At 44.2% G+C, this 27,227-nt stretch overlaps 1 protein-coding gene across 12 annotated transcripts; it reads left to right on the top strand.

Moving 5' to 3' along the window:
- Positions 1–586: 586 nt before the first annotated feature.
- SAP130 (Sin3A associated protein 130) lies at positions 587–27,031 on the top strand. Of its 12 annotated transcripts, none has more exons than XM_084846722.1 (21): positions 589–945; positions 3,867–3,994; positions 4,158–4,396; positions 8,284–8,442; positions 8,697–8,808; positions 9,493–9,617; positions 10,727–10,851; positions 11,971–12,121; positions 12,355–12,445; positions 12,811–12,915; positions 13,479–13,620; positions 14,785–14,903; positions 16,311–16,613; positions 17,696–17,870; positions 19,030–19,134; positions 20,477–20,835; positions 21,695–21,940; positions 22,258–22,383; positions 23,362–23,465; positions 24,381–24,494; positions 26,011–27,031. In XM_084846722.1, exons 2-21 carry the CDS (start codon positions 3,883–3,885, stop codon positions 26,167–26,169), a joined length of 3,171 nt encoding a protein of 1,056 aa, XP_084702848.1. In that variant the 5' UTR covers positions 589–945; positions 3,867–3,882; the 3' UTR covers positions 26,170–27,031. The 12 variants fall into 12 exon arrangements, with proteins under 12 accessions (XP_084702849.1, XP_084702851.1, XP_084702848.1 ...); XM_084846720.1 differs by having other exon boundaries at positions 4,161–4,396; positions 21,692–21,940; XM_084846719.1 differs by having other exon boundaries at positions 590–945; positions 21,692–21,940.
- Positions 27,032–27,227: the final 196 nt, after the last annotated feature.

Below are 27,227 nucleotides of genomic sequence, written 5' to 3' on the forward strand. Positions count from 1 at the left end.
AGCCCTATGAGGTAACTTAGGCTGAGAGCAGGTAGCCCAAATGCACTGAGGGCCGATCTTACGCATGTTTAGATAGGAAAAAAAGCCTACAACGCCCAGCATTGTCCTTTTTTCCCCTATCTAAACATGCACGGGATTGCGCCCTTAGCTTCATGGCTGAGCAAGGGTTTGAAGCTGGCGCCTAGTCTGGCGCCACACTGAGACTGAAACGCGCACAGTTCCATTGAGCACATAATAGCGTATCAGGCTGCGAAAGGCCACTGCCTCGTATTAGGCATAACAGCTGTGATTGTCATACTATCAACAGTCGATGGTACATAAATAATTACACGCTTCACATGATTTTTTTCCCCTCAGACCCAGAATCTACAGCGACGAGCAGCAAGAAGCTATTAAGAATAAGGCCATAACCCTCCCCTTCGTTTTTTTTGAATCGCGGCTTGAGAGAGGCAGCATTGGGCTGTGCGCGCCGTCGTGCACACGCGGGCGGCTTCCAGGCTGCGTTCCCGCCACGGCACCGAAAAGCGGAGAGCCCCGTCCTCCATCCCGAGGCCGCTGACCAAAGCGCTCCAAGGAAAGCCCCCCAATGCGAAGCTCGGTAGGCGGAGGGGGAAAGCGAGCGCCGCGCCTCCTCGCAGGCGGCCAATCGCCTCCCTCCGGTGGCTCCCAACCTCTCGCGACATCAGGCTGCGGCGAGGCTGGGCTCTGGAACTACGACGCCCAGGAATCTCTTCGCAACGGCCGCCTGAGCCAATGGCCGCGCACGGCGAGGAGAAAGTCTCCCCACGGTGGGCAGGGCCAGCGGAGGCCCAATCAGTCTGAAGGGGGGAGGGGTGCTTTGCTGCGGCAGCGGAAGCAACGCTCCCGATTGAGCCCCCTCAGTGTCAGCGCAAGAAGTGGCTCTGGGGGCTTCTCGGAGCGACTCCGCCGCACCCTCGGCTGCAGGTACCTCAGCGGGGGGACGAGGGGAGGGCTGGTCCTGGCAGCAGCGGCAGCAGACGGAGACGGAGCGCGCCCTCTAGCCAAGCGTCCACGGAGACTGGCCCGCTCGGAACGAGCCTGCCATCTGCGGGAGCGGCGACTGCGAGGGGTGTTGACAGTGGCGCCTGCCGCAGCATTTTTATTCTCTCCGAACATCCGGGTCTCTGGCCCCGCGCGTCTGTTTCACATAGTGATCGGGGAGGGAAGGGAGGCGGGCCCTAGCTACCCCCGATTAACCATTGCCTGATTTCCCATTGGTAGTCAGGCGTAGCCTGTGCGGCCTTTCCCATTGGCTGGCAGGGAGGGCTCAGCTCTGCACCGGATTGGCCAGTCGTGGAAAGACGCGCCCTTCCCATTGGCTGCTGGGAGAGGAGGCTGGCCTTACGGAGTTTATGCCAAGGGACGGACTCCGCCCGCGGCAGGCGAAAGGGGAGGAGTTCTGGGAGACGCCCCTGCCCGATCTCTGTCACCGCTCCGCGGCCGCCTGGTTCGTGGCGCTGCCGCTCGCCTTTGCTTTCCCCGTCGGGATTCCGCGGTAGCGTCCGCCCGATCGCAGCTGTCTCGGGAGCCAGGCGTTGCGAGCCGCGTTTATGCCGGGGCTGGGCCGGCCCAGCTGTCGCCAGCGCCGCTGCCCTCCCCGCGGCGCCTTCGCCCCTGGGGCGGTTGCGGGGACGGGGCTTCGGTTTGCGCGGCATAGCGAGGGCAGAGGTACATCCGATGCAACGTTACGTAGGGAGCTGATCCTGCGAACGCGGGTTATTTGCGCCCGGGGTCCCCCAGATTGCGCCCTGTGCGCCTAATGATCCCCACGCTGCCTGCGTCCGGGCTCCAAGCGCGTAGCGGAAACCGGTGCGGAGCTCGGGAACGAAAGAAAAAGGCATCGAAGTTGAATTAAGTTTATATCGCGGTGTTGTAAAGTGGGCTTGATGCTATTGGCAACAGATGCAGCGGATACAACGGGAGAGATTGCATGGTGGACAGGACACATATGTGTAATAATTGTTTGTTTGCCTAGGTTTATGTGATCGCTGGCTACTGTGAGGCTAGCAGTTAATTTGCCACTGATGCCAAAAGGAAAACCAGCATCCTATGCAACAGCTGTACCCTTTCACTGAAGCTAGGATCCAGTCCCTAACATCCATTATGTAGTCGGGTCCAGTGCATGGCTATTCAGTAGGGCTTTCTCCCAGGTACATGAGCTCAAGACTGCAACCTTAATACTAGTGCAGCAGAAGCCATCAGTGCTGCTGATAAGTGCTCCCAGCTTCTGCACACGTGGCTCACTCAGGCTGAGGAAAGAGGAGAGAGTAAGGTAGGATCAGGTAGGAAGGCTACCGCCACTCCCGCGCATGAGAACCAAATGGCTGAACAGCCCTGGATCCATGCAAACAATTTTCTGTTTTTAAGAGCATTTGAGAGCTTCAGGTGACATGAGTGCAATGTATTTTTAGAAAATAAGGGATACAAATAAATTGACTATGTAAAGTAGAGCTTACTTGCCTATTAAAATGTGCTGCTTTAGGAGCACAGTACAAATGACTGATTGTGCTACAGCAGCTTGTGTAGCCTTGTAATAAGGCTGTCTGGAGGATTAAAGGGAAATACAAGTGGTTTGTGCATTGTTAAGGTAGATTCAGATCCTATGTCTTTAGCTTATTCCCCAAAATTAATATCTTTACTAGAGATCAGTCCAAATCCATTTCAGATCAAATCATGCCAGAATTGGCCAGTCATCTGTCAAGAATGGACTTGCTTCTTTGATTTTTGAAGCAAGCAAATTCCACTCCTGACAGGAAAATAGGTTAGGTAAAATTCTGATTGGCCTCTCTTCTTGGTAGAGGTTGTAGTTGACTAAAAAGGATTAAGCTGCCCAATATCTGTTTCCTAGAAAAGGCTAATCAGTCCTTTCTAGGAACAGATCTCGGTAGGCTTAACCCTTTTTAGTCAAATTAAACTTATGCCAAGAAAAGAGACCAATCAGAATTTTACCTAAACCCCCTTATGCATCCTTTTTAGAAACTATCCCCCCTCTTTCTTTTTACATTTGCTCTCAGGCTAATGAGGATGCCAAGGCAGAGGAGAAATTGGGTGGAGCCACAGTAGAACAGGAGTGCTGGAACAGCTAAACAGGATTACAGCCATATACAAAATATCAGATCATTACATCTCTAATCTCTGATCCCCATGTGCTCATTACACAGGGTGTTTATTTGATTTCTAGCACATAATCAAAAGACTTGTATGAAGTAATTGGTTAGCATCTGCTGTGTACTGCTAGTACTGGATGCATATGTTAAATGCAGACTGATTTCATATGTTAAAGACAGCCATGCAATTGTTGAGATTGCAGTAGAGACAGCAGTAAAATCTCCAAGTAGATTTAAGGTTGCAGTCCTCTGCACTTACCTGGAAGTAAGTCTCATTGAATACAGTGGGGCTTGTTTCCTGAGTAAACACCATAGAATTGTCTGTAAATGTTGGACTTGTTTCAAGCCCACATGCTGCTTCTTTGTTATTTGCACTTGGCAGTTGTTCCCTGAACCCATGTCACTTCTTCAGTTTTTAGATGCTGTTGCATTCATACACTTACAGTACAAACCTAGGCATGTCTACTCAGAAGTAAGCCCCACTGAATTCAGTGGAACTTGCTCTTAAAGAAGTGTACATGGGATTGGATTTTTTTTCCTTAAAAGTGTTATTGAACTTGGTTGAACTGTTCACATTTCAGAATTATAGCTAGAATTTTGGTGAAGGAGAGGTTTGCATATAAGTTTTCAAGGACCGTACTGAGAAAGCATAAGTGTGTAGACCAAATTAATTGAGTTTCTTTAGTAACAAGGAAGTTCAAGAATGTGGTCATATAATTTTATTTCTAATTCTGTGAGTGCTTCACAGGTGGAGATGAGTTCTCAGCAGTTTCCCCGTTCTGGAGCCCCTCCCACAAGTCTAGGACCAGCTCCTCCTCCAATCTCCACCAGTGGATCTACCGGACTGATAAACCCAACAACTACAGGTAAGGCAACTACTGGGTTTGTGGTTGTTCTGCCAAGCCTGCAGTCCTAAGGATAGTTACATGGAAGTAAGTCCCATTGTAATTGAAAATTATATTTGCATGTCTTATCCATTTCTTGCCTCACTCCCCCTCCGCCCGCCAATCATACCTTTTCTCTCTTCAGTAGTGAGCGATGAACCTAGCCGAGAATTGGAAGTAATTCCCAGAGATCATGTGGTCCCTGGTGGCTCTCTGCAATCTCGTGAAGAGAAGCAGGAAACGGTGGTAGTTCGTCCATATCCACAAGTACAGATGTTGACTCAGCACCATACAGTGCAGTCTGGTGTGCCAGTTACAGTGGCAGCTCCTCCAGCACATCTGGCTCCAGCAGTGCCACTTTCTTTTTCTGAAGGACTTATGAAGGTAATGAAGGTTCATATTCCATACTAGAAAACAGAGTTAATAACACTTGTTGAATGCAGTCAGCAGTAGTGAAGTTCGCTTGAACTAGATTCTAATTTAAAAGCAACTTTCTCTTCGCTTTAGCATTTAATTGTTTAGGTATTGTTACATACTCTCTTGAGTTCTTGGGACACAGAAGACTGAATACATTTATTGTTATTCTTTTTATTCTGTCAACAATGAAAGCAGCCCGATAAATGGAAGGGACTAGTACAAATATTCAGTGAAAATATCTAATAGCACACCTCTTCTGTGTACCACTAAATACATATATAAATGTTCTTCTTCAACACCACTGCATCTGTGCAGAGCCATCCAGCAGAACTGTTTGGGGGCCAAAGGTCTCCTGGAAAATTACATCCAAGATACACAGGATCTCTTGACAGTGGTGTGACTTGTTTGCAAGACTTCGTGGCTGAAATCACTTCTATTCATTCTGACTTGGATGCCTGTATTATTTCTTTTGATTTGGTGACTTCATCACCCGCGTGCCCTGTTTTGATGGATCCTTTTCAGTTTGTGTTTTCTGAGGATGTGGATAGGTTTCTCTGAGGATCACCGCCTATCCTGCTAGAAGGGACTGGTCGAGTGAGTTAGTGTTGTGGCTAATGCCTCTCTTCAGCAAGGTATGATACCATTGGGCCTCGAGGTAGTGGTAAAAGCATTTTTTTTAAAAGCTCTCGCTGGACCCAACAGTGTCGAACAGTTATTTGCAATCTCAAATATTGCTTTTGGGTGATAGCGTCTCAGCTCCAGGCTTTCCTAGATGAAATTAGACCCATTTCAATTTGGCTTCTGGCCTGATCATGGGACGGAACCAATCTTGGTTGCCTTGGTAGACAGCCTTTGCCAAGAATTAGACAGGGGGAGTGTGTCCCTGTTAATTCTGTCAACCTCTCAGCAGTGTTCAACCATGGTATCCTTCTGGATCATCTCTCTGGGTTGGGCATCGAAGGCACTGCTTTGTGCTTGTTCTGGTTGTTCCTGGAGGGATGTTTCTAGGAGAGGGTGCTGGGGGACTTTAACCCCATGGCTTTTGCTTGCGGAGCTCCTCGGGGTTCTATTCCGTCCCCCATGCTTTTTAACAGCTACATGAAACCACTGGGAGAGGTTATCCGGAGTTTTGGGCTACATTGTCATTAGTAGGCACTCAGCAATATCCCTTTCTTTGTACCAATCCCAAAGAGACTGTGCATGTCCTAGACGGGGCAAGATGGAGGTTCTTCCGATCAATAGGAAAGGTTTCAATTTGGATCTTCAGCCAGTGTTCGAAGGGGTTGCCCTCCCTCTGAAAGCTCAGGTTTGCAGTTTGTGTTTCTTTTTGGACCCAGTCTTAGACCTGGATTTTCAAGCCTCATCTATGGTCAGGAGCATCTTTGCGAGATTAAGGTTGCTGTGCCAGCTGTGACCGTCTCCGGAACCCTGTGATCCAGCTATAATGAACCATGCATATAGTAGTCTCTCTCGTCTTGACTGTTGTACTGCGCTCTACATGGGGCAACTTTTGAAGATCCATTTGGAAGTTCCAATTCATTCAGAGTACTGCAGCCAGGCTTCTTATGGGGGTAGGACATAGGACTCATGTTATCTCCCTTCTGCCCCCTTTTGACTGCCTGTTAGTTTCTGTGCGCAATTCAGGGTGCTGGCTTTGACCTATAGAGCCCTAATCTGAGATCAGATTACCAGAAGGACCTCCTTGCACCATATAAACCTGCCCAAGAATGGAGATCTTCCATTTCTCACTGTCCGTCCAAGTATTCATAAGGTGACAACACACAAAAGGGCCTTTTCTGTGGCAGCTCCCTGCCTCTGGAGTTCCCTCCCCCGCGAGATCTGTGTCTCCTTCACTGCTTGCATTTAGTAAGGCAGTTAAAACATTTCTTTTTAGTCAGACATTTGAGACCTCCTATATATTTTGCTGCTGTGAGTTTTACTGTTTGCTATTGCTTGTTAAGTTGTTTTACTGTTTGTAGTATATGCAGCTCTAATCTCCTTAGGGAGGAAGGGTGAGATAAAAATGATTTTTAATAAATAAGTGAGTAGTGGGCAATTCGTAGCTCTCCAGATGTTTTAGCCTACAGCTAAAAGCTCTCACCCTTGGGCATGCTGGCTAGGACTGATGGGAATTGCAGGCCACAACAAATTGACCACCTGAAACAAGTAAATGTCAAGGTTTTTTTCTCACTAAAACATTTCCTAGTTTCAAACACATTCTATAGCATTGAAACATACCATCTCCTCCATGTCAGGAGAGGTTTCTTCAGCCTCTGTTCCTGCTACTCTCAGGTAATCTGTTTCCTGGTCTCAGTTTTCTTCTTAGACTTTCTGACGATTTTTGTACATTGGATGCTCCCAACTTCTTTCTATTCATCCTCTATCTTTGTTTCTCTTATCCACTGTGCAGCTCCCAGTACTCATTCCCTATTTTTAGTGTAGAAAGTATCTGTTCCATTCTCTGACCCATACTTACCTGGGGGGGGGGGGGGCAACAGGGTAGCTGTAGGAGCTCATTTATACTACATTGTAGTTATATTTGGGCAATATTGATTGTAGTATATGACATGGTCCTGCTTTCTGGATTCTTCCCACAGCCATAAGGGGTAAAAAAAAAAAATCTCCAAAAGGAGAGCTTAACAGATCAAGTGCATGCTTCTAAATGGCTCAGTGGTTGGACTCTTAGGGCACAGGTGGCCAACTTGTAGCCCACAGCAGCATTTTGTCCAGCCTCTGCAAATGCTATTGTAAATAACTACTCGCTTAAGGTGATTAAGAATCCCTTCCAGGCAGGGATATATTTATAAATTGTGAACAGTATTCTTTTCTCTTTTTTTAGGCTAGGGACACAGGTATTCTGTAGGTAGGTTAATAAAATATATATATATATCTGGGGTTTTGTGGATATTTACAAGGTTGTCTTCAACCTATTGTATTGGTTTTTGGTTGCTCCACTGGGCTTGGAATAGAAGGGGCCAGGGGGAATGATATGTGGATGGAGGGGCTTCAGCTTCCTTTTCTGCCTTTGTGTCATCCTCTATGGCCAGCGTGCATAAGAACTGCCAGATGATGATGGAAGGCTAACCTGGGAGTAAGGCTCATGCATAGGATTGTGCTGTAAAGCTAGCTGGAAGAGAAAGCTAAGGCACCTTAGCTTAAGTAACCCCGTACTCTGCGGCTGACAGTGAAGTCACAGTCATTCAGAATCTGGGCCCAAGCAGCTTGGCTTGGAGAGGGACCAGTCTGGTTAGTTCTCTGTCCCTGTTCCAGGGTAATCTATGTGGAGTTATTTGATTGATCTTACCAATTCCTAGACCCATTTTGAGTTAAGCGAGAGACTGGGATTTCAACATAATTGCTTGTGGCAGATACCCAAACGGGTTTCAAGGAAGTTAATGATAGGCTCCATATGTCTATACTAGCCTTCTCCAACTTGGTGCCATTCTGATGTTTTGGACTTTAGCCCTGATCAGCCCCAGACAGTATGGCCAGTGGTCAAGAATCCTGGGAGTTGTAGTCCAAAAACATCTGGAGGGCACCAGGCTGGGGAAGGCTGATTTATACAGGTACTTCTATGGTAACTCCCAGTAGTCGTCCCCAATACTAAAGTTCTTTCTACTAGTTATTCTGTGTATATCAGAAGGCAGTATTGTTTTACAAAGGTTCTTTTCAAATATTCCTCTTTTGAAAAACGAGGTTTACAGAGAAAGGTTAAATATTTCAATTACTCAGACAACAGTTACCTGTGAGGTTATTTACAGATAGTTTTTTCCCCTTCAAAGTAAGAGAACTGGTGCACATTTGTATTGTTTCTTTGCCACAAATTGTAAATTGTATGTGTATGTTCTTTGCAGCCTCCTTTGAAGCCCACCATCCCCAGCCGTCCTATTGCACCAGCTCCACCCTCTACTCTGTCTGGTCCCACCAAAGTCCCTGGGCAGGTTACTGTAACCATGGAGAGCAGCATCCCACAAGCTTCTGCTATTCCCGTAGCAACAATCAGTGGACAGCAGGTTATCATTTTCTTCTGCTACAATAAAATGTTTATTCATTGGGGCCACAGAAAGAGAAGGAATGAGTATAACCCATTCTATGTTTCAATGTATCCCCAGACTTAATTTGTATCCCCTACGGTAATAATTCACAATGAACCTGTAGCGTCATGTCTCCCTTCAAACATTGTAGCTGTAGTTTGTGGTTGTGTATGAAACTTTTCCTAGGGATCACCTCTAGAAAAGACTTCTCATGTCATCTTTCTTGCCTGCAGGGACATCCCAGCAATGTGCACCATATCATGACCACCAATGTTCAGATGTCAATCATCCGAAGTAGTGCTCCTGGGCCACCGTTACACATCGGAGCCTCTCACTTGCCTCGAGGTACTACACATAATGATATTTCCTTGGGAGGAATGATTCAGTACTAATTGATTCTGGACAGATTTTAGACTATGAATTGCAGCGAAGCATTTAGAGATGGCTGGACTGGAATTTGAAGTAGCTCCTTGTATCTTTAGCTGTGTCGCCTTGGGAAAAATGTCAGGGTACATCTAGGCATAGACTCATAAAGCATAGAGGTGTCTTTAGGATCAGTACACCATAATTTACTCTAAGGCAGAGGTGCAGAACCTCCGGCCCGTGGGCCTAATCCGACCAACAGGGCACCCCAATTGGGCCCCCGCCACCTCTTGGAGTTCCTCCAGGGGCCAGGTCTTAGGCTCCAAGTCCTGCCCCTGCCGGAAACCCCTTGGAAGGCATTGCTGCTATTATCTACAGCAGGGATTCTCTTGCTGGCTGGGGCATGTTGGGAGTTGTAGGACTTTTTTTCTGTCTAAACATGCATAGGATTGCACCCTGAGAGCATTATGTCTGCACCAGCCCTGTCTGATGTTACCACCGGATCTTTTCTTTGTGTAAGCAGCTGGGTTTAGTTAGCACTAATAATAGCTCTCTCCTTAATTCTTTGATGTGTTTCCTGCCTGAAGTAAACATTGTTGCCACTCGGACCAAGAGTGGAATGTCGAAGTGTTTATCTCAGTTACGTGCACGTGGGTTTTTCTTCAGGTGCAGCAGCTGCTGCTGTGATGTCCAGTTCTAAAGTAACAACAGTCCTGAGGCCAGCTTCGCAGTTGCCAAATGCAGCAACAGCACAACCAGCGGTGCAGCACATCATCCATCAACCTATCCAGGCAGGTGGCAGTCATGCCGTATTGAAGTTCAACGGTTGTTTTTTGAACGGCATTCTGACCCTTTCAGTGGGAAACCGCTCAGAAGATTCAGTTGGTTACTGCATAGTTAAATGAACTGGGAAATCTGGGAGCTGGTTTTTGTGGCCCATAGTCCTCAGTGTTGTGGACCTGGTTCTGAAGATACCGCAAAGAGAGCAAACTGTAATAAGATTAGCCTAAGATTAAAGTTCAACTTTTCCATTCTATTGAAAACCCTCAGTGTCTGTCTTGGTTGATTGTTTTTAGTATTATTTGCATGTAATTTAGTTTTATTTTTATCTTGTATGATTTTATCGGAATCTTCTTCTTCTTTGGAACCTCAAAGAGGCTCTTTTTATATGTGCAATGTATATTTTTAAATGTTTTTATCAATTAGCCTGTGAAAAATCAGACAGTTAATTCTTTAAATAAAACAAAAAACTTAAATTGGTTGGAAGCCCCAATAATGATAACCAGTTCATAACAATGGCATATAAGTGTTGGGATTGGGCCCAAGCTCCCTGGTTTGGTTTCGGACTCTGATTCAGATTCAGAGGCTGAGCTAGAAGAAGCCCAGCCAAGATGGAGCAGGGGAGGAAATTCCCCAAGGCTTTCCGGGAGTCAGGGATGACTCTTCCCAGAGGCTTATCGAACAGCAGGCCCAGGTTCAGAGACTGTCATCCTCCCTCCCAGTGGGAACTCAACCTTTGTCAGAGCGGGAGGGAGCACTGGAACTGACAGACGCCCGAGTTCAGTGCAGAGTTAAGCGGGCGGAGTTGAGAGGAGGTGGGAGGCGGTCTACCGGATTAGCTGCTGGGCAGAAGTTGGGTCAGGAAGACCCTCCCTATAAAATCCTGGAAGAGGAAGAGCCCTGTAAAAGCCTTGGCACGGCAGGAAACCATCCATTTTAGTTGACAGGAAACCGTCTTGCTTTGTTTAGCTAATTAAGTGTAACGCTACAAGGTGAAGAGATGTTATTAACTGAATAAGGGGTTTGGGGGTCGCACAGCGATTCTCTGTTGGCTCACTTCTCAGCAAGAGGGCTTAGCGATCCCTGACAATAAGTTAACCTCTTTTTCTTACCTACACAGTCCCGGCCTACTGTGACAACTTCAAGTACCATCCCTCCTGCTGTAGTAGCAACAGTCTCAGCCACAAGGGCTCAGTCACCTGTTATTACTACTACAACAACACATGCTACGGACTCCACCCTCAGGTAACTACTACAGAGCATGGGCCTGAGGAGCTCAAATATCCATTTATGCCCATTAGCAGTGCAGTCCTATATACGTCCCTAGTAAGCTTGTTTAGATTGCAGCCTTCAAGCATAAAAAGGTATATGTGGGTAATGTAGCTGAGGACTGCTTTGTACAATATGGCCACTTTATGGAGTCCGCTTCAAACTGCCTCCCTAGGCAGCTGCTTTGTATGAAGCATCTTGTTATGCAGATCAACTAAACACCCTTCCGTGTTGTGGCCATGTACTGTGAAATAGTTCTGAGAGATGTCTAGGAGAAATTCTGCATTTGCTGTTGGGACATTAGAGAGCAACCTGATAGCCTCTAGACAGCATCTGGGGGAATTGGGGGGCATGGGATAGTTCAGATTCCTGGATCTGAGGTTGGAGACATCACTGTGACCTCCGATCCAGGACTCCAAACTGTCCTTCCCCTCCCCCTTGCAGCTGGCATGGAGAGAACCATGCCGGCTGCCTCTCTGAGGCCACAAATGCAACCTCAGAGAGAAGGGAAAGGGGGCATTCCCAGGGGAGTGGGGAGGCCGGTTTATTTATTTATTTATTACATTTATATCCCGCCTTTTTTCCCCCTTAAGGAACCCAAGGCGGCGTACATAGCCCTCCTTCTCCTCCATTTTATCCTCACAACAACAACCCTGTGAGGTGGGTTGGGCTGAGAGTCTGTGACTGGCCCAAAGTCACCCAGTGAGTTTCCATGGCTGAGTGGGGACTAGAACCCGGATCTCCCAACTCCCAGTCCAACACTCTAGCCACTACACCATGTTGGTTTTTGAGGAATCCGCCGGCCTTCCCAGCCTCCTCCCCTCTCCCTCTCCGACACTTCAGCTAGATGGGCGAAAAAGACTGCTAAAATGCAGAGCTCAAGGAACATGGAGGTGAAGATTGTCTCCTCGCTCCTCCCACTCTGCATTGGATGGTCGTTAAGTCTCCGAGTTCGGTGGCTTATGGCCATCCCCATAGGATTGCGTCCTTAATTCACATCAAGAAGACCATGCTAAAATAGGTAATGTTGTCTTTTGTTAGGAATTCACTGACTTAAGTACTTTCAGAAAAATAATCTCCGATTTTCTTTCCCAGTCGGCCAACATTGTCAATTCAGCAGCACCCAGCTTCTGCACCTATCAGTATTCAGCGTCCTGCACAGCCACGGGATACAGCAACTAGAATTACCCTACCCTCCCATCCAGCCATAGGAACACAAAAACAGCAGCTTCACACCATGGCACAGGTGAATTATTATGAACAAGTCATGCAGTTTCTTCTTCCATATTGTCTTCAGACTTTTGCTACCATGTAGATTTAAAGCCTGTTTAAATGTCAAACAAGGTTTCATGTTGGACTAGTAGCTTGGTGATTAGCTTTATTTCAAACTGATGCGGGAAGACTTTTTTCTTCTTTTAGCAAGTGAGCATAATACATACTGGCAATAGTTTCTTGACATACAACTTCTTTTTCGTACAGAAAACAATTTTTAGTACTGGTACTCCAGTGGCAGCAGCAACTGTGGCACCTATTTTAGCAACCAATACCATTCCTTCAGCAACTACAGCTGGTGAGTATCTACAGCTCAGCATCTTTTGAATTATTTTTCGATAAAAATACAAAAGCCAGTTATTGGGGTTGAAATATCTTGTTAAACTGAAAAAAGCTCTTTACCTTTCATAATTTAGATCAATATGATAAAATCATTCCACAGGGATTTTAGTAGGTCATTCAAAGGTTAGGCCCACCTGGAAAACTTGACTTCACATCAATTACCACAGAGGCAGGGGAAAGAAAGAGAGCTTGTTTGGGGCATAATTGTTTCTGTAATGTGAGACAGAAATTTCCCTGCATAAAAGTTTCCATTTTCAGTCAGTTTAGAAGCACTGAATACCGAAGAAATTTAAACTACTTGCACATCTTTCTCCCTTTCAGGTTCTGTATCTCATACTCAAGCACCTACAAGTACAATTGTCACCGTGACTATGCCCTCGCACTCTTCCCATGCAACTGCCGTGACCGCCTCAAACATCCCAGTTGGTGAGAGAGTACTGGTTCTGAGCTGTGCTATCAATTGATCTGTAACGTTTGATGCTTTATTTTCTAGTGGGGATAGCATTGATTGGAAGTTGCTACCAGAAGTTTTATTTAGTGACGGTCACCAACTTGGACAGATATAAAGGGGGAATTAGCCTTATCAGCCATAATCTGTCTAGTGGTTACTAGTCATGATGGCTGTATATTACCTGCAGAGGCAGTATGATGCTGAATACCAGTTGCTGGGGAACATGAATGGGAGGGTTCCTTACTTACTTCCTGCTGTGGGCTTCCCATAGACGACTGGTTGTCCACAGTGGAAACAGAACGCTGGACTAGGTAGGCCTTTGATCTGATCCAGCATGGCTGGATCAGATCACATTTTCACCTCATAAAAAATACCTGAATTTTGAAATTTTGAAAAATTACTGCGGATTGTGCTTTTGTAAGAGAAAACAATGTAGACAGACTTGGCTTCCTCTGATTTATTGCTACCTGTTTTCCTAGTATGGAGTTACTGGACCTTATTTTGTGAATAACTGGGATGTCTTTTTCTCCCTGTGCAGCTAAAGTAGTCCCCCAGCAAATCACGCACACTTCTCCTCGGATCCAGTCTGATTACACTGCAGAGAGGAGTAATCTCATTCCTATATCTGGGCACCGTGCATCTCCAAATCCAGTTGCAATGGAAGCTAGAAATGATAACAGGTAATTGAATTAATTTTCTTACATAGCGTATATGGCATATATATTATATGTGAGGCCATATGACTTGATCCTCCAGTTGACAAGTATCTAAAGCAACTAAGCATTTGCATATTTATGTTGAGAAATGCTAGTGATTTTGGAAATTTTGAAGCTTTCTGGCCTTAGAGCCATCTAGGGCATCAAACCACAGTTGATGCTTCTTTCTTCTGGGAGTTATGGAGAGAGAGTGCCTTAAATTCTACAGATTAGTTCAGTTGTGTGGATTCTGGGAAAGAAGAGACTTCTGATGATCAAATAATGTTGAATGTCAACTCTTTCTGCATTCCAAGCATAGCTGTACTTGGAATCACAAAGTGAAGAGAAAGGTGATGCATTACCACTTAGTAGATAACTGTTCAGAGCGTAGATGTGCCCATGTTACTGAGACGTTTGTCAGTGAAAAGACTACTATTCAGGGCCAGTTATCAATAGAATTGACTGCTCAGTACCTGTTTTTTAAATGCTGTTCTAACAGACTGCATAGAGCAGAGTTCCCAAACCTGGTGCCCTCCAGATATTTTGGCGTACAACTCCCATCAGTCCGGCTAGCATGGTCAGTGGTCAGGGATGATAGTGGTTGTATTCTGGAACAACTGGAGGACACCATGTTGGGAAACGCTGACATATTGCATGAGCATGTGCAAAGCTAGAAACACTTTCACTTCACCACATAGATTTTATCCAATCGAATCTTTCTGCCAGCAGAATGGACGCTACTGGCAGATCAGATTTCCCATCCCCCGCCAACAGCCCCCTGTGCATATGACAGATCTGCTTCAGAAGGCTGGGAGACTCTCCAGAGCAGATGTAGGGAATGCGGGGGGGAGGAGAAAGGAAACTCCCATTGGGCAAGCAGAACTCCTTGTGTAATGTTGGATTTAACCCCCTGTGATTACTGTTTTGATTGGACTATAATGTACAGCTCTGTCAGGGTACAGAAGGAATTGAATTTGAATTCTGAAGTTTTTCAAATGTCCTTCCAAGGTAAGAGAATCTGGTGGTCCACAAAGAAACAAGCAAACCAGAATAGTAGTTTGCATTACAATAAGTTTAATCACTGCTACAGTTCATTAGGTGGCTATAACTACATAATACTGTGTCTAACACTTATCTTCACTCCTCTAGACAGTCAGTGCCTGTTCAATTCCAGTACTTCTTACCAACATATCCGCCTTCTTACCCTTTGGCTGCCCACACTTACACACCTATTACCAGCTCCGTGTCCACTATCCGCCAGTATCCTGGTAAGACATCGCTAAGTTTACTGGTTTTCAGAGGAGCTTTAGAGCAGCAGTATAAATGAGCCTTGCGCATAAACAATTTTTTTTCAAGGTAAAAGTGTGGTTCTAAGCTACTGTGGAAAAAATTGCGACCAAGAAGCAAAGGCTAGCCACTGGATGCAGTATTTTAAAGAACTTACTGCCAGTCTTTCTTTGTCTGATTATACACAGTGATAAAGCAAATAATGAAATCATGTTACAATCAGTTTGATAACCAAACTTCTCTATATGTAATTGAAAAATACACAGACTGTATTAGAGCTAGTCAAACTGCCAAAATCCAAAATGCATAATCTATACGAAAAATACATTTACAATGATTTTTCATATGCAGTACTTCAGTAATTTTCACAGTAATTATGTAAGGGGCCAGCATTCTTATTTGCATATTATGGAGAGGATACTGAGGCTGTGAGATTGGGTTGGTTCACATGTGTTACACGAATGAGTCTTGTGCTTGCACACTCCCTCTTCCTCTTGCATGCTCTACTTTAATGAGTCACTTTGTTGGAAACTCTAGTTTGCTGTTACAGAAGAACTGGCAAGTTGTGGTTTGTAGCCTTCCAAGCCAGGATTGTAAACCAGGACCAAACTCAGATCTGGCATTACAAGTGAACAGACCCATAGTGGCTTGCCAAAGGCACCAGTGGGTTTAAGGTTAAGGCAAACAGTGTGTTGACTCATATTCTCAACCACTGTACTATGCTAGTTCTACTGCCACAGGGTCAACTACTCTGTTCCAAATTTTTGGTTTATCATCCAATAATAAACACTTCTAAACCACTTCAGCTAATTGGAGAAGCTAGGCTCAGGCTATAGGTTGACCATATTCTTTCTTTGTGGTTGGTGGTGTTGGTGCAGATTATGGGATGGATCCAGTGCTGGACATCCGCTAGCAGAATGGAGACCACTAGCAAAACGGATATTTCCTCCCGCTACGCACCACCCATATCTGCTCTGGAGGGCTGGAGGGACCCTTGAGCTGCTTTGGAGCACACATGGGAGGCTGAAGCGGGAAGGAGAGGACAGGGAAGGCCTATTGCACCATCGGAAGTTGCATTGTGCAAGCGGACGTCCGCTTGCACGGCCATTGGATCCAGCCCTATTTCTTTGCAGCAGTGTAATACCAATAGTGCCTGTGAAGGTTATCATGATGCAGCGTTAGCAATATGAAGCTGCCATTGGTGTTGCATAAACCTAAAGCTCAAAGAGCTGGCTGATGAATCTTATTTAAACTCTTGGCATCTTCAGCAGGACCACAGATGTGAAATGAACCGCTGAGTTGAAAGACAAAATCTGTCAATGTTGCATGGCAGCAAAGGTTACTAAATTGTCTGTTTTGTGAGGAAGTAATTAAGTCTGTTGTTTTAGTTTCAGCACAGGCCCCCAATTCTGCCATAGCGGCTCAGACTGGAGTAGGAGTAGCCTCCACAGTCCATCTTAATCCCATGCAGCTGATGACAGTGGATGCATCCCATGCCCGCCATATCCAGGGCATCCAGTCCGCACCAATTGGTGCACAAGGAATGCAGCCAGCCCCCATCAGTGCACAAGGAATGCAGTCTGCGCCAATGGGAACCCAAGGGCTACATCCAGCTGCACCAATTGGCACGCAAGGTCTCCAGACTGCGCCGCTGGGTGCTCAGCAGCCGCAAACTGAAACCAAGACATCAGGTATTTCCTTTATTTTTATGTATAATACTTACATACCGCCCAATAACTAAGGTTCTCTGGGTGGTTTATAGTAAAAATGTAAAAAGAAGTAAAATCCAGACGTGACGTTGAGAACAGACTAAAACCAGCAACAGCATGAAACCAAAATTAAAGCAACAGCAGGAGATAATATTAGCACAAATAATTGTTTAAAGCACGACAGTATTTTAAGTCACTACTACTGGAAAGGCTTTCTTTTAGTGGACACCTGCTGCACCTCATTTCTTAGGGACCTCTGGGGAAGGGCTGGCCAACAGTGGGTTGTGTCCAATACTGTCATTCTCTTGACGGAAGCACTTCTGTCAGCGGAACTGGGAACAGGGGTGATTTCCCCCTGCCTCCCCCCGACGTGCCCTCAACATCTGCTCCAGAGGATTGGGAAACCCTCTGGAGCCTGTTTTCGGGTGGCACAGAGGGTAAGAGAGAGGAAGACAGTCCCAGCACACTAGCAGACTTTCTCTAGCATTGGATTTAACCCAATTTGCAGGCAAAAATTCCTTAACTGTCCCTTTTTCATTAGTGCTGGAAAATACTATGCTGCACTACTATGCACACTTACTTGAATGAAACTTCTATTGAACTTGGTGGGATATCTGATGAAACATGCATAGGATTGGGCTATCAGTGATACTTGTGCTCTTGCTGTTTCAGCGTCTAAAGCAAACACAAACAATAATGGGCACACAAACATTCTTAGCATATATTCTGTAAATGCTTTTAACTATTGTATCATAACACAGAGGCTTCTGCTGTCTTCCAGCAAGTGGTTGGGGTGGGGTGGGGTGGGAGTGGGGGTTAAGTTACAACTGCAGTCCTACGCCATCTTGAGAGAGTGCCCCATTGAACATCCCTGAGTAAACACCTGCATAGCATAGGACTGAACTGTAGATTATTCTAAAAACTCAGTATTGAGTTTGTGGAGCAAACAGAGAAGGAAGCACCATCTCCACTACATTTTAGATTAAGGGAAACAGTGTTTGGTTTAACTTCTATCACTTCTGCTAACTCCCTATTTTTGTTTGTTCGTTTGTTCTTTTCACTAGTGGTCTTGGCAGATGGAGCCACCATTATGGCAAATCCAATCAGCAATACATTCAACACTGCCCCAGCTTCAACTACAGTGGTGCAAACCCATAATCAGAGTGCCAGTTCTAGCACACCAGCCCAAGGTTCGTCCCCTCGCCCAAGCATCCTCCGGAAGAAACCCACTACAGACGGGTGAGTAAAATAGTAGCTACAGTAATACTTATAATCTGCTTATCACCATACAAGAAACAAGCCTTGTTCTTGCAGCATTCTACTCACCAGTCATATTAGGTGTGATGGATATAATGATACAACCAGTAAAAAATGAAAGAAATGATGGCGTTTATTTAATCTTCAATTTCTCTCCTTTGGTTGCCTTTTTAAAAAAATCATCTGTAGGTTTCTTCTAGAAACGGGTATTTTTCAATCTTGCTCTTAGAGCAGTAAACAAAAAGCGGGAGACTATATAGGATAAATGCATTGGAAATGCAGTAGAAAGGAATAGTGGAGTACCCTTTTTGTTTTATGCACCCTAGGCAACTAGTTTAATGGTTTTGTTTTTAAGAAATTAAGCCCATTCACATGTAATGACAGCAAATCATGAGTTAATTAACCCACAGTTTTGCCACAGCACATGCCACCACCATTTTGAATATACAACCTCCAATTGGTTGTTATTTTATGATCTGTGAACCCAGACACTATAGATTAATCATGGGTTAGACAACCCACAGTTAACCTAAGAACTGATTGTAGGTTAACTGTGGGTTATTTAACCCACAATTAACACATTGGCTTGGTTCAGATGATCAGCGGCAGAAACCACTCAGCGGTTATTTCCCCTGCCCTTACATGTGCCGGTTGCATGATTGGGATTACCCTAATTACCTGCAATGCATTGCAGGTTGCAGTGTCATTCGAACTGGGTGCGCAGCATGGGAGTAGTGACTTTTCACCTGCCCTACAACTCCTACTGAAAGCCATGGGTTGTAGGTGGGTGAAAAGTCACTATGCCCACACCACATGCCGGGTTCAGAATAGGCAACCTGCATGTAGCGCAGATAATCCTGGTCATGTGACTGGCATGTGCAGGGTGGGGGAAACAACCGATGCTGTGCTATTTCCCCCACTGATCGTCCAAACCCAGCCACTGTGTTTGGGTTCGCACATCATGAAATCACCTCCGACTGGGCCAGTTGGAGGTTGCATGTTTAAAATGGTGGCGGCATGCCACCATTATGTGTGAAATGGGTAAATGGGGATCAGGTCCATTTACAACAACTGAAAATATTCATCTGCATTTAGCTTTTCACACTTGTAAGTAACAGGTATTTTCATGGTTATTTTGCAGGCTGGCAGTCAGGAAAAGCCTCATTCCTCCTCAGCCACCTGAGGTAGCTGGCGCTCGAGTTGAGAGCTCTGTGAGGAGTGCATCTGGATCACCAAGACCAGCTGGGTAAGACTTCGCAATAAAGTGATACATAAAAAATTCAAAGCTATTAAAATTTTAGCTTTACAGAAGAAGAAGACAAGTTGAAAGAGCTGCTGGCTGTGTGATGCATGTTTGCTAGTGGGTAAAATGGGAATTTAGCAAATAAATGTTCACTGAGATGTGCAGGCTGCATCCCTGATCTCTGAAGTTTCACAACCTTGTGCCAGATCTTGCTAATTCCCCCCTCCCCAAGCACTTGCACATCGTGTATTTTTCCAGGATGTCATGATCAGTCTGACTGGTATTCCTGTCTCCCAAAGTGACAGGTTAGCTACGTTCCCTAGTAGTACATTCCCATATGTGGCAAGTCATATGTGAAGAGTTGGACCTGCGACAAAATGTTGCAGTGTAGAGTGTTTCTTTCCACAATGCCTGCCAGCCCACCATGCTGTCTTTCAGGATACTGTGTTCTCCCTCTTCCTCAGTTTTCTCCCCATCAGTCAGTCAGTGTTCCTTGCTCACTGAGCATGCTCAGTCTTCATTGAGCTGTTTGGGGGCGGGGAGTGGTTGCCCCTTGGTTTGTTTTTTTTCTAAAGGTTGTTTTGTACTTGTACAGAATGTGGGGTTCCACCAAGCCTGCTGATACCTCCCTGTTCTGCATGGATAGTGCTGGCTACATAACGATCCTTACTCAAGGAATGAATTTGCTATTCGTATACAGGGGGGGGGTTGTCTTCACAAAATAGTCTCAGGGTTAGGAACTAGAAAAGCCAAATCTGCTTTTGTAATAAAATATACAAGATGTGGATGAAACACTTTCATTGACATCTGGTTGCAGAATTTTGGGACAAGCTGAAACTTTCTTCTGTAGTTCCTGTTAAAAAGTAAAGATTAGGACTTCAGGAACATCAGGGGGTCACAGATGTAAAAGAAAAGGAAGCTGTGTTGAGAGTGTTGAACTTTGTTTACTCAGATCACTCTGTTATGCACATACTCTCTCTTTGGTTTCTAGGCCTCTAGAAGAAATTATCCAGACATTATTAGATTTAGCTCTGGAACTATATACACTGTTCTGTCTTTCTATGTTTTGCTGTGGGATTGCCAAGTTTCTGAGGGAAAGGCACCAAAATCTGAGTTGGTGACTGTGTCCTACGATTTGTGGTGGGCTCATGGCCATTTAAATTCTGGAAAAACATGCACCACCGTCTCCAACTGTGATGTCACTATGTCCAGTGTAAGCTTTGTTTCCAATGAAAGAAGAAAGCAAAATTAGTCTTAGAGAGGCTCAACATTTCCAGAAATAAAAGTGATGGTAGTAGGATCTTGAATAATGGCGCTTTCTACCTTTTTGTTTGTTTTATCCTAGTGCCAAACCTAAACCAGAAATTCATGTATCTATGGCCACTCCCGTAACGGTGTCTGTGGAAGCAGTATCCATTCAGAGCAACGAGCAACCTCCTATCTCAGTCCCTGCTTCTCAGCAGCCACCATCTGCCATTCCAACCATCATCACAGCAGCTAGTCCACCTTTGCAGCCCACAGCAGCTCTATCAACCATTCCAGGAACTGTTCCAGCTCCTCCACCAGCTTCAGCCACAATTGTGACTGCTCCTCCACCTCCATCAACCATCAGTGGTGTCCTCTCTACAGTACTGGGTCCTGTTGTGCCGGAGATAAAAATCAAAGAGGAGGTGGAACCTATGGACATAATGCGGCCAGTTTCAGGTATCTTTCTGCTTAAGCAGTCACAAAGGAGAGATCTGACTTGGTTTTGAAAGCCCGCCTGAGCATCTCCTACAAAGCAGCATATAACAATCTTAAATGTATCTTTAAAACAATTCAGATGCTCGATTTGACTTCAGTACTGCAGTCCAATTAGCCTGCTAGCACATCACTGAAAACTAGAGTAAAAGACTGCATTGGGAAAGTGCTTGGGAGTGGCTGTAAGAATGTACTTGCTATTAAAGTTTGTGGGTACACAAAGCATTAATGATTCATTCTATTTTTCAGTAAAAGCTAGGTGGACAGTTGTGTAATCTTAAACCGAGGAGCCCTTATTCAAGTATTTCACTCTTAAATTCAGTTGTTGTTTTTTTACAAAAGGAAATTTGCCTTATGTTACTTTTGCCATAGCAGTTTACCTGAGTTGCTATTTTATTGCACTTAATAAGGGTCGCTGTTGACTTTCTTGGGAACTGAAATGGTGATCTGTCCCACAGGTTCCCAAATGCTGTCATACTGAACTTTCTTAAGCCCAGAAAAAACAATTGTTTGATCCTCTCTGAGCATAAAGTTAAGGAAGGCAGATTGTTCACTTAGCTCTGCTCACAAACTGCTGAAAAGAACATCAGGAGGGAAATAGATAGGCATGAAAGCTTTAAGATCCTTGAGAGAGGGGCCCCACGGAAACACAAAGTTCTAGAGGGCTGCCTCTTTGAAATGTGCGGCCTGCCTGTTGTAGCGCAAGTGGTAAGGCATACGGCCTCTAAGTTGCATTCTTTGGGAGAGGAAGGTGGAGGATCTAGAGCCGTCTCCATCTCAGCCATCAATCTCTTACAATGCTCCCCCCTTTCTTTTTCAGCAGTTCCTCCACTGACTACAAACACTGTCTCTCCATCCCTTACACTGCTGGCCAACAACCTTTCGGTGCCCCCAAGTGACTTGCCACCTGGTGCCTCTCCAAGGAAAAAACCGCGGAAGCAGCAGCACATCATCTCTACAGAGGAAGGGGATATGATGGAGACCAATAGCACTGACGATGAGAAATCCACTACCAAAAGTTTGTTGATAAAGGCCGAAAAGCGGAAGTCGCCTCCAAAAGAATATATAGGTGATCATTTCTCTTCTGAGACAAAACGTTTTTTCCTGGTTGGTTGTCATCTTCTCCAAAGCATATCCTTCCATCCACCCAAAATGCAACATTGCAGCTAAACAAGGGATCCCAGCTAAAACTCTAAACTTCTGCTATCCCCAACATGTGTGTTTATTTCATTATATAGCATATTAATCTGAAGAAAGGAGTTAATGTTGCAACTGACTTAACATCTAGTTCAAAATGTGTTGATCCTATCATGGGATTACATTTGTCTTTCCTAGCTCAAAATGCAAATATCTTAGTTTAGATCCTTTTTCTTAATCCTTTCTTAGATGAAGAAGGCGTGAGGTATGTGCCGGTACGTCCAAGACCGCCCATAACATTGCTTCGTCACTATCGCAACCCATGGAAAGCTGCCTATCATCACTTTCAGCGGTACAGTGATGTCAGGGTGAAAGGTGTGTCTTCCTGGCATTACATTTTGCATGGGTCTATCTACTAGAGTGTACACTCACGTGCCTATTTGCGAACAGGTAATCTCTGACATAGGATGTGCAGCCTGTTACCTGGAAACATGTGCACCATCTCAAACCTGTGTAATCTTTCTACTGCAGATATAGTAATAGTGCACATCAGTTTTCCAGTTGTTATTGGACAAGAGTGGGCAACATGCGGTCCCCGCTGCAGAATTATTAATATTATTATTATTATTTACCAAAAAAGGACCTTGGCTGCATTAGCACTACTGAGCAGTAAACAGGCCAAATTTAGCTTATTCGAAAGCTAAATTTGGCCTATTTAGTACCCCCAGCACTAACGAGCCATTTGGGGGTAAAAACAAAATTTCTGAGCACCTCACAGAGTACAGCCCAGGGGTGGGGGTGGCCTCTGGACCCCCTGAAGTTGCCCACCCCTGTTATTGGGACACAATTATGTCACAGATCAAGAAATGGGGCTTCAAGACTTTGCATAGTTACTTGTTCCTTCTCAGTGGCTAGTAGAAGCAGAATAAATTTTGCCAAAAAGGCACACAGATTTGCTTACTTGATATTATGTAATCAGATCACAGAATTTGGCTTTTGCATGCAATGTGTACACACGGACCCTAATGACAAGACAATCACATATTCATCAACACTTGAATGCAGAGATTCAAAACAAAAAGAACCCCCCCTGCCCTCCAGCCCCACGTACTCAGATCGCAGAATGTGGCTTTCAGGGTTTTTGCATATCTGACTGGGTCTCTGCTCCTGCATTCCACCAGTGTCTGCGGTCAAGCTTCATATACCCAGTGCATGAATAAGCACTACTGCCCTGAAGAGAATACAGGACTATTTGTGTGTTCTCTTTATTTTGGTGAAGAGAGGACTAAAGTGCATTTTTCTCTTCCTTTGCATCATGAGTCACTTCCCTCTCATCTTTGACTTCCCTTCTAGAAGAGAAGAAGGCTATGCTACAAGAGATCGCTAATCAGAAAGGTGTATCCTGCCGTGCACAGGGGTGGAAAGTCCATCTTTGTGCTGCACAGTTATTACAGCTGGTAAGTTGGAAAGTCATGTTGGTTTCATATAAAGTGGGGGAGAAAGTGCTCCAGGATGAACCTTAGCCCAGCAAGCCTTTTGAAAATTGATATATAATTTTAAGCTACTGTCAGGTTGGCAGACTATTGGGAATAAAGTGTGTGCTGTCAAGTTGCAGCGGGGCATATTTGTATCAAGTGAACCTGAAATAGTATGGATGGAGGTTTTGATCCAGGCATAAGAGCTGATGCAGTTTATACAGATGCTCAAAACTGGCAAATCCCTCCCTCTGGTGCACAGGTCTGAAGAAGTGTCTGGGATGGTGCCGCTGACTTGAGGAGGCAGCACTGCTCCACATTCCTGGATGCTTCTATTTCAGGTGGGGGTGAGGTAGGTGCTTTGTATTCTAGCACCAAGCTCCCCAAGCCTTTACATCTGCAGAGGAGTAGCAAGGAAAAGTGAGGTTACATTGTGTATTTAGGAGTATTGGAGCTGCTGTGGGTGTGTGAAAAGAACCTGAAGTCTTAGTATGGATCAGAGTTTTGATCCAAGCATAAATGGTGATGGTAAGAGGATTGAAAATTCAAAGCATTTCTTTCACAGGCATGGGATAAAGGTTAGGTGTGTCGGGGGATGGGCGGATTGTTCTTCACTGTTGGGAGGCAGACTAGGATCCATGTTTCCACATCCAGTAGTGGGGTGGTCCTGCTTCATTTTGAAGCATATTTCAGAGAGCATCATATGACAGTAACAATAAATATATTGTGACCTCAAGAAAAAGAAAATTGTTCTGTCAGCAATGAAAAAATAATATTGAATTTGTTGAAACGTTATAAACATTAATGAGGAGATGGAACTTCAGTAGTTTATGTAGCTCATAATATCAAACAGTGTGAAAATGTTGGGCATCCTTGTCAAATTCTAATATTTTATAGACCAACCTGGAGCATGATGTGTATGAACGGCTCACCTCCCTGCAAGAAGGGATCATTCCCAAGAAAAAGGCAGCAACTGATGATGACTTGCATCGAATAAATGAACTGATACAGGTAAGGGGCATATTGTTCATTCCTTCAGTTTGGTGAATCTTTAATCTCTATTGCAATTACTTTTTCAATCTAAGCTGTAGAGTATGTGTCCTTATATTATTTGGACAAAGAACTGTTAAGAAGGGGAAGGGGACCAAATTGAAAAAAACACACCATGCTCAGGGTAGGGTTTAGGGATAGGGGAGAATTTTGCTTGGTCTGCATTTAAGTGAACCAAACTTGCTCTTTCCAGACTAATATGCAGATCAGAACAGTTATACTTCAACTCTTACACTTATCCAAGTTTTGTGATACAGTTCTCAGCTCAACAGTTGCATAAAAAATGTGTATATTGGGGAAAACCGCATACAAAAATAGGCAAAACGTTGTCCATTTTTTTAAAAAGCAGACTGATGCGGAAACTGGATGAAATGAGCTTATGATTGGATACATGCGAAACACACAGACCAGATATAGACTGATTCATCCATCCCTAACTTGGGTATATCCACTTATAATAGTATCCTTAAAAAAAACCATATAGCCCTTTAGAAAGATGAATAATTACAGATGATTTTAAATTCCACAAAGAAACTTGAGCCTAATAGCTAAACACAAAGCATAAACTGAAGTTGCTGTGTAAATAATTGATCTAATAGTCTCAACAACTTGTTCTTCAAACCTTGATGGGAGCCCATTCCAATGACACATTTCAAATTACTCTGTTATGGAGATTGTGCATCCAAACTATATGACTACATAATAAAGTCCAGAGATGTATACAGTCTTTTACACTGTTACATTATCTTATTTTCTAATCAGGAATAAAACCTATACATTGACGTAGTTACGTTGGCCTGTTTTGAACATAACACTAAATATGCCTTAATGTTATGTGCATGAACTTTGAGTTTGTGCACCCATCCCTTCTCTGGCACAGCTGTGAGGAGATGGGAAGCTTTCGCTTCCATTTTCAATTAACCACAGTTCAGAGTTAACGCTCAAGCCCTAAAGTATGGTTAACTATGGCTTAGGGAAACAAGCAAGCTTCCTAAACTACAGTCTGAATTTGGTTTGTTTCCCTAAACCATAGTTAAGTCTAACCACAGTTTTTCCAGGTTTGAACATAGCTTTAATCTGCACTTAGCTAAAAATGGAAGTGGAAGTTTCTGAACTTTTCCTTGCAACATGCCCAAGGCTTGTTCATGTAACACTAAACCATAGTTTAATGTGTCTGAACAAGCCTGTTGTCTCCTTAAAGCTCTATGTGTGTCTTGAAGTGCAAGATATCTCTCACATGATGTATTCGAAGTAAAGAGTCCAATTTCTTAAGACAGTAATCAGGAAGAGAGGAACTGTGGCAGGAAACAGATTTGAGAACAATCCTATAGTTCACCCTCTTTAAAAGAGCTGTTTATTTGCTTTAAAATTCTTTAGCTCATATACTGTCTGGTATTTCAAGGATGATTACTCAGATATGATGTACGTGCTTTGGAAGTGTTCAGCTTTTTAATGTCACTGCTGTGTTGCATTTCAGGGGAATATGCAGAGATGTAAGCTTGTAATGGATCAAATAAATGAGGCGCGAGAATCCATGCTAAAGGTCTTGGATCACAAAGATCGTGTTCTGAAACTTCTCAACAAGAACGGAACTGTCAAGAAAGTATCCAAATTGAAGAGAAAAGAAAAGGTCTAGAGCCAGTGCTATAAGGACTCTGGAATCCAAAAAGATTGTACAGAACAGTGTTAAGGCTCTTTTATTTTGGGGTTTATTTTAGAGAGCAACATTTCAGTAAAAAGGCCGAGTTTCAGAGAAGGACAAAGAATTGATACGTGGAGCCCAGTGACCTTAAGGGATTATTATTGACCTATCAAAGGAACAAAGATTTTTCTCAGGCTCGTCCCTGTTTAAACTCTTCACAGTCACATTTTGTTTAGCCCTCTTGATGTGCCAGTGCCTACTAATTGGAACCATTGATGCAAATGTGATAGACAGTCCCCATCCTTCCATCTTACAGTTTTAGAGGTAACTTCACAGGTTTGTACAATGGATTCCTGCAACAGACCTCAAGAACCATCTATCTTGAAAACTATCTGTCGTTAAGTGTTCAGAATTTTTGGAGATGACACTACTTCCACCTAGCCCTCTCCGTCCTTGCTCCTTATGACCTTGCAGTGGCTGGAGCAGCCTTCATTAACCAGTGATGGTGCACTGGAAGTTCTGCTACATTTAGAATCTTAAGGGGTTCTCAAGTCTCTAGCTGTCAATTTTTTTAAAAAAACATTTCAAAGTGATTTGTAGTGTTGTGAAGTGTGTGCGTGTGCCCATGTTGGTGCTCTGGGATACTGTTTTCAAAATACACTCATACAGCACAGTACTTCCTGCTGTAGCTGGTGTGATGCTATTCATTGTGTTACATACAATTGTGCTATATATCATCCTAAAACATGAATAAAGGATTTGGAGGATTTTGTATAAAAACAGTTGGTTTAATTTTGTGCTGTTAGAAATAGCAAAGAGAGGTCCTTACAAAGAAAGACCAAATAAAATAATATGCAAAAGTAAGTGCTTTCCTTTAGGATGGTAAAAAAAGAATAGATTGATAATACAGATGATGTTTCTATGCTTGACCCCTCAGGGTTCCAAATCGTGTGGGTCTCCCCTCCCCCCAGTTCTTTATTTCTGTAATAGCAGCTATCTGTCCTCTTAATCCATCCTATATAATTATGGCACTAAAACATCATACACAATAT

The sequence above is a fragment of the Heloderma suspectum genome, chromosome 3 (assembly GCF_057233095.1).
Source record: "Heloderma suspectum isolate Gila_16-S chromosome 3, 16-S_ref, whole genome shotgun sequence".
Classification (NCBI taxonomy): domain Eukaryota; kingdom Metazoa; phylum Chordata; class Lepidosauria; order Squamata; family Helodermatidae; genus Heloderma; species Heloderma suspectum.

Bases quoted from the DNA above. Each gene is read 5' to 3' on its own strand.
- SAP130 (XM_084846723.1), top strand. From the start codon at position 587: ATGCGAAGCTCGGTAGGCGGAGGGGGAAAGCGAGCGCCGCGCCTCCTC. The intron at 946-3,866 runs GTACCTCAGCGG...TAATTCTGTGAG, and splicing joins CGCCGCACCCTCGGCTGCAG to TGCTTCACAGGTGGAGATGA. The intron at 17,871-19,029 runs GTGAGTAAAATA...GTTATTTTGCAG, and splicing joins AAGAAACCCACTACAGACGG to GCTGGCAGTCAGGAAAAGCC.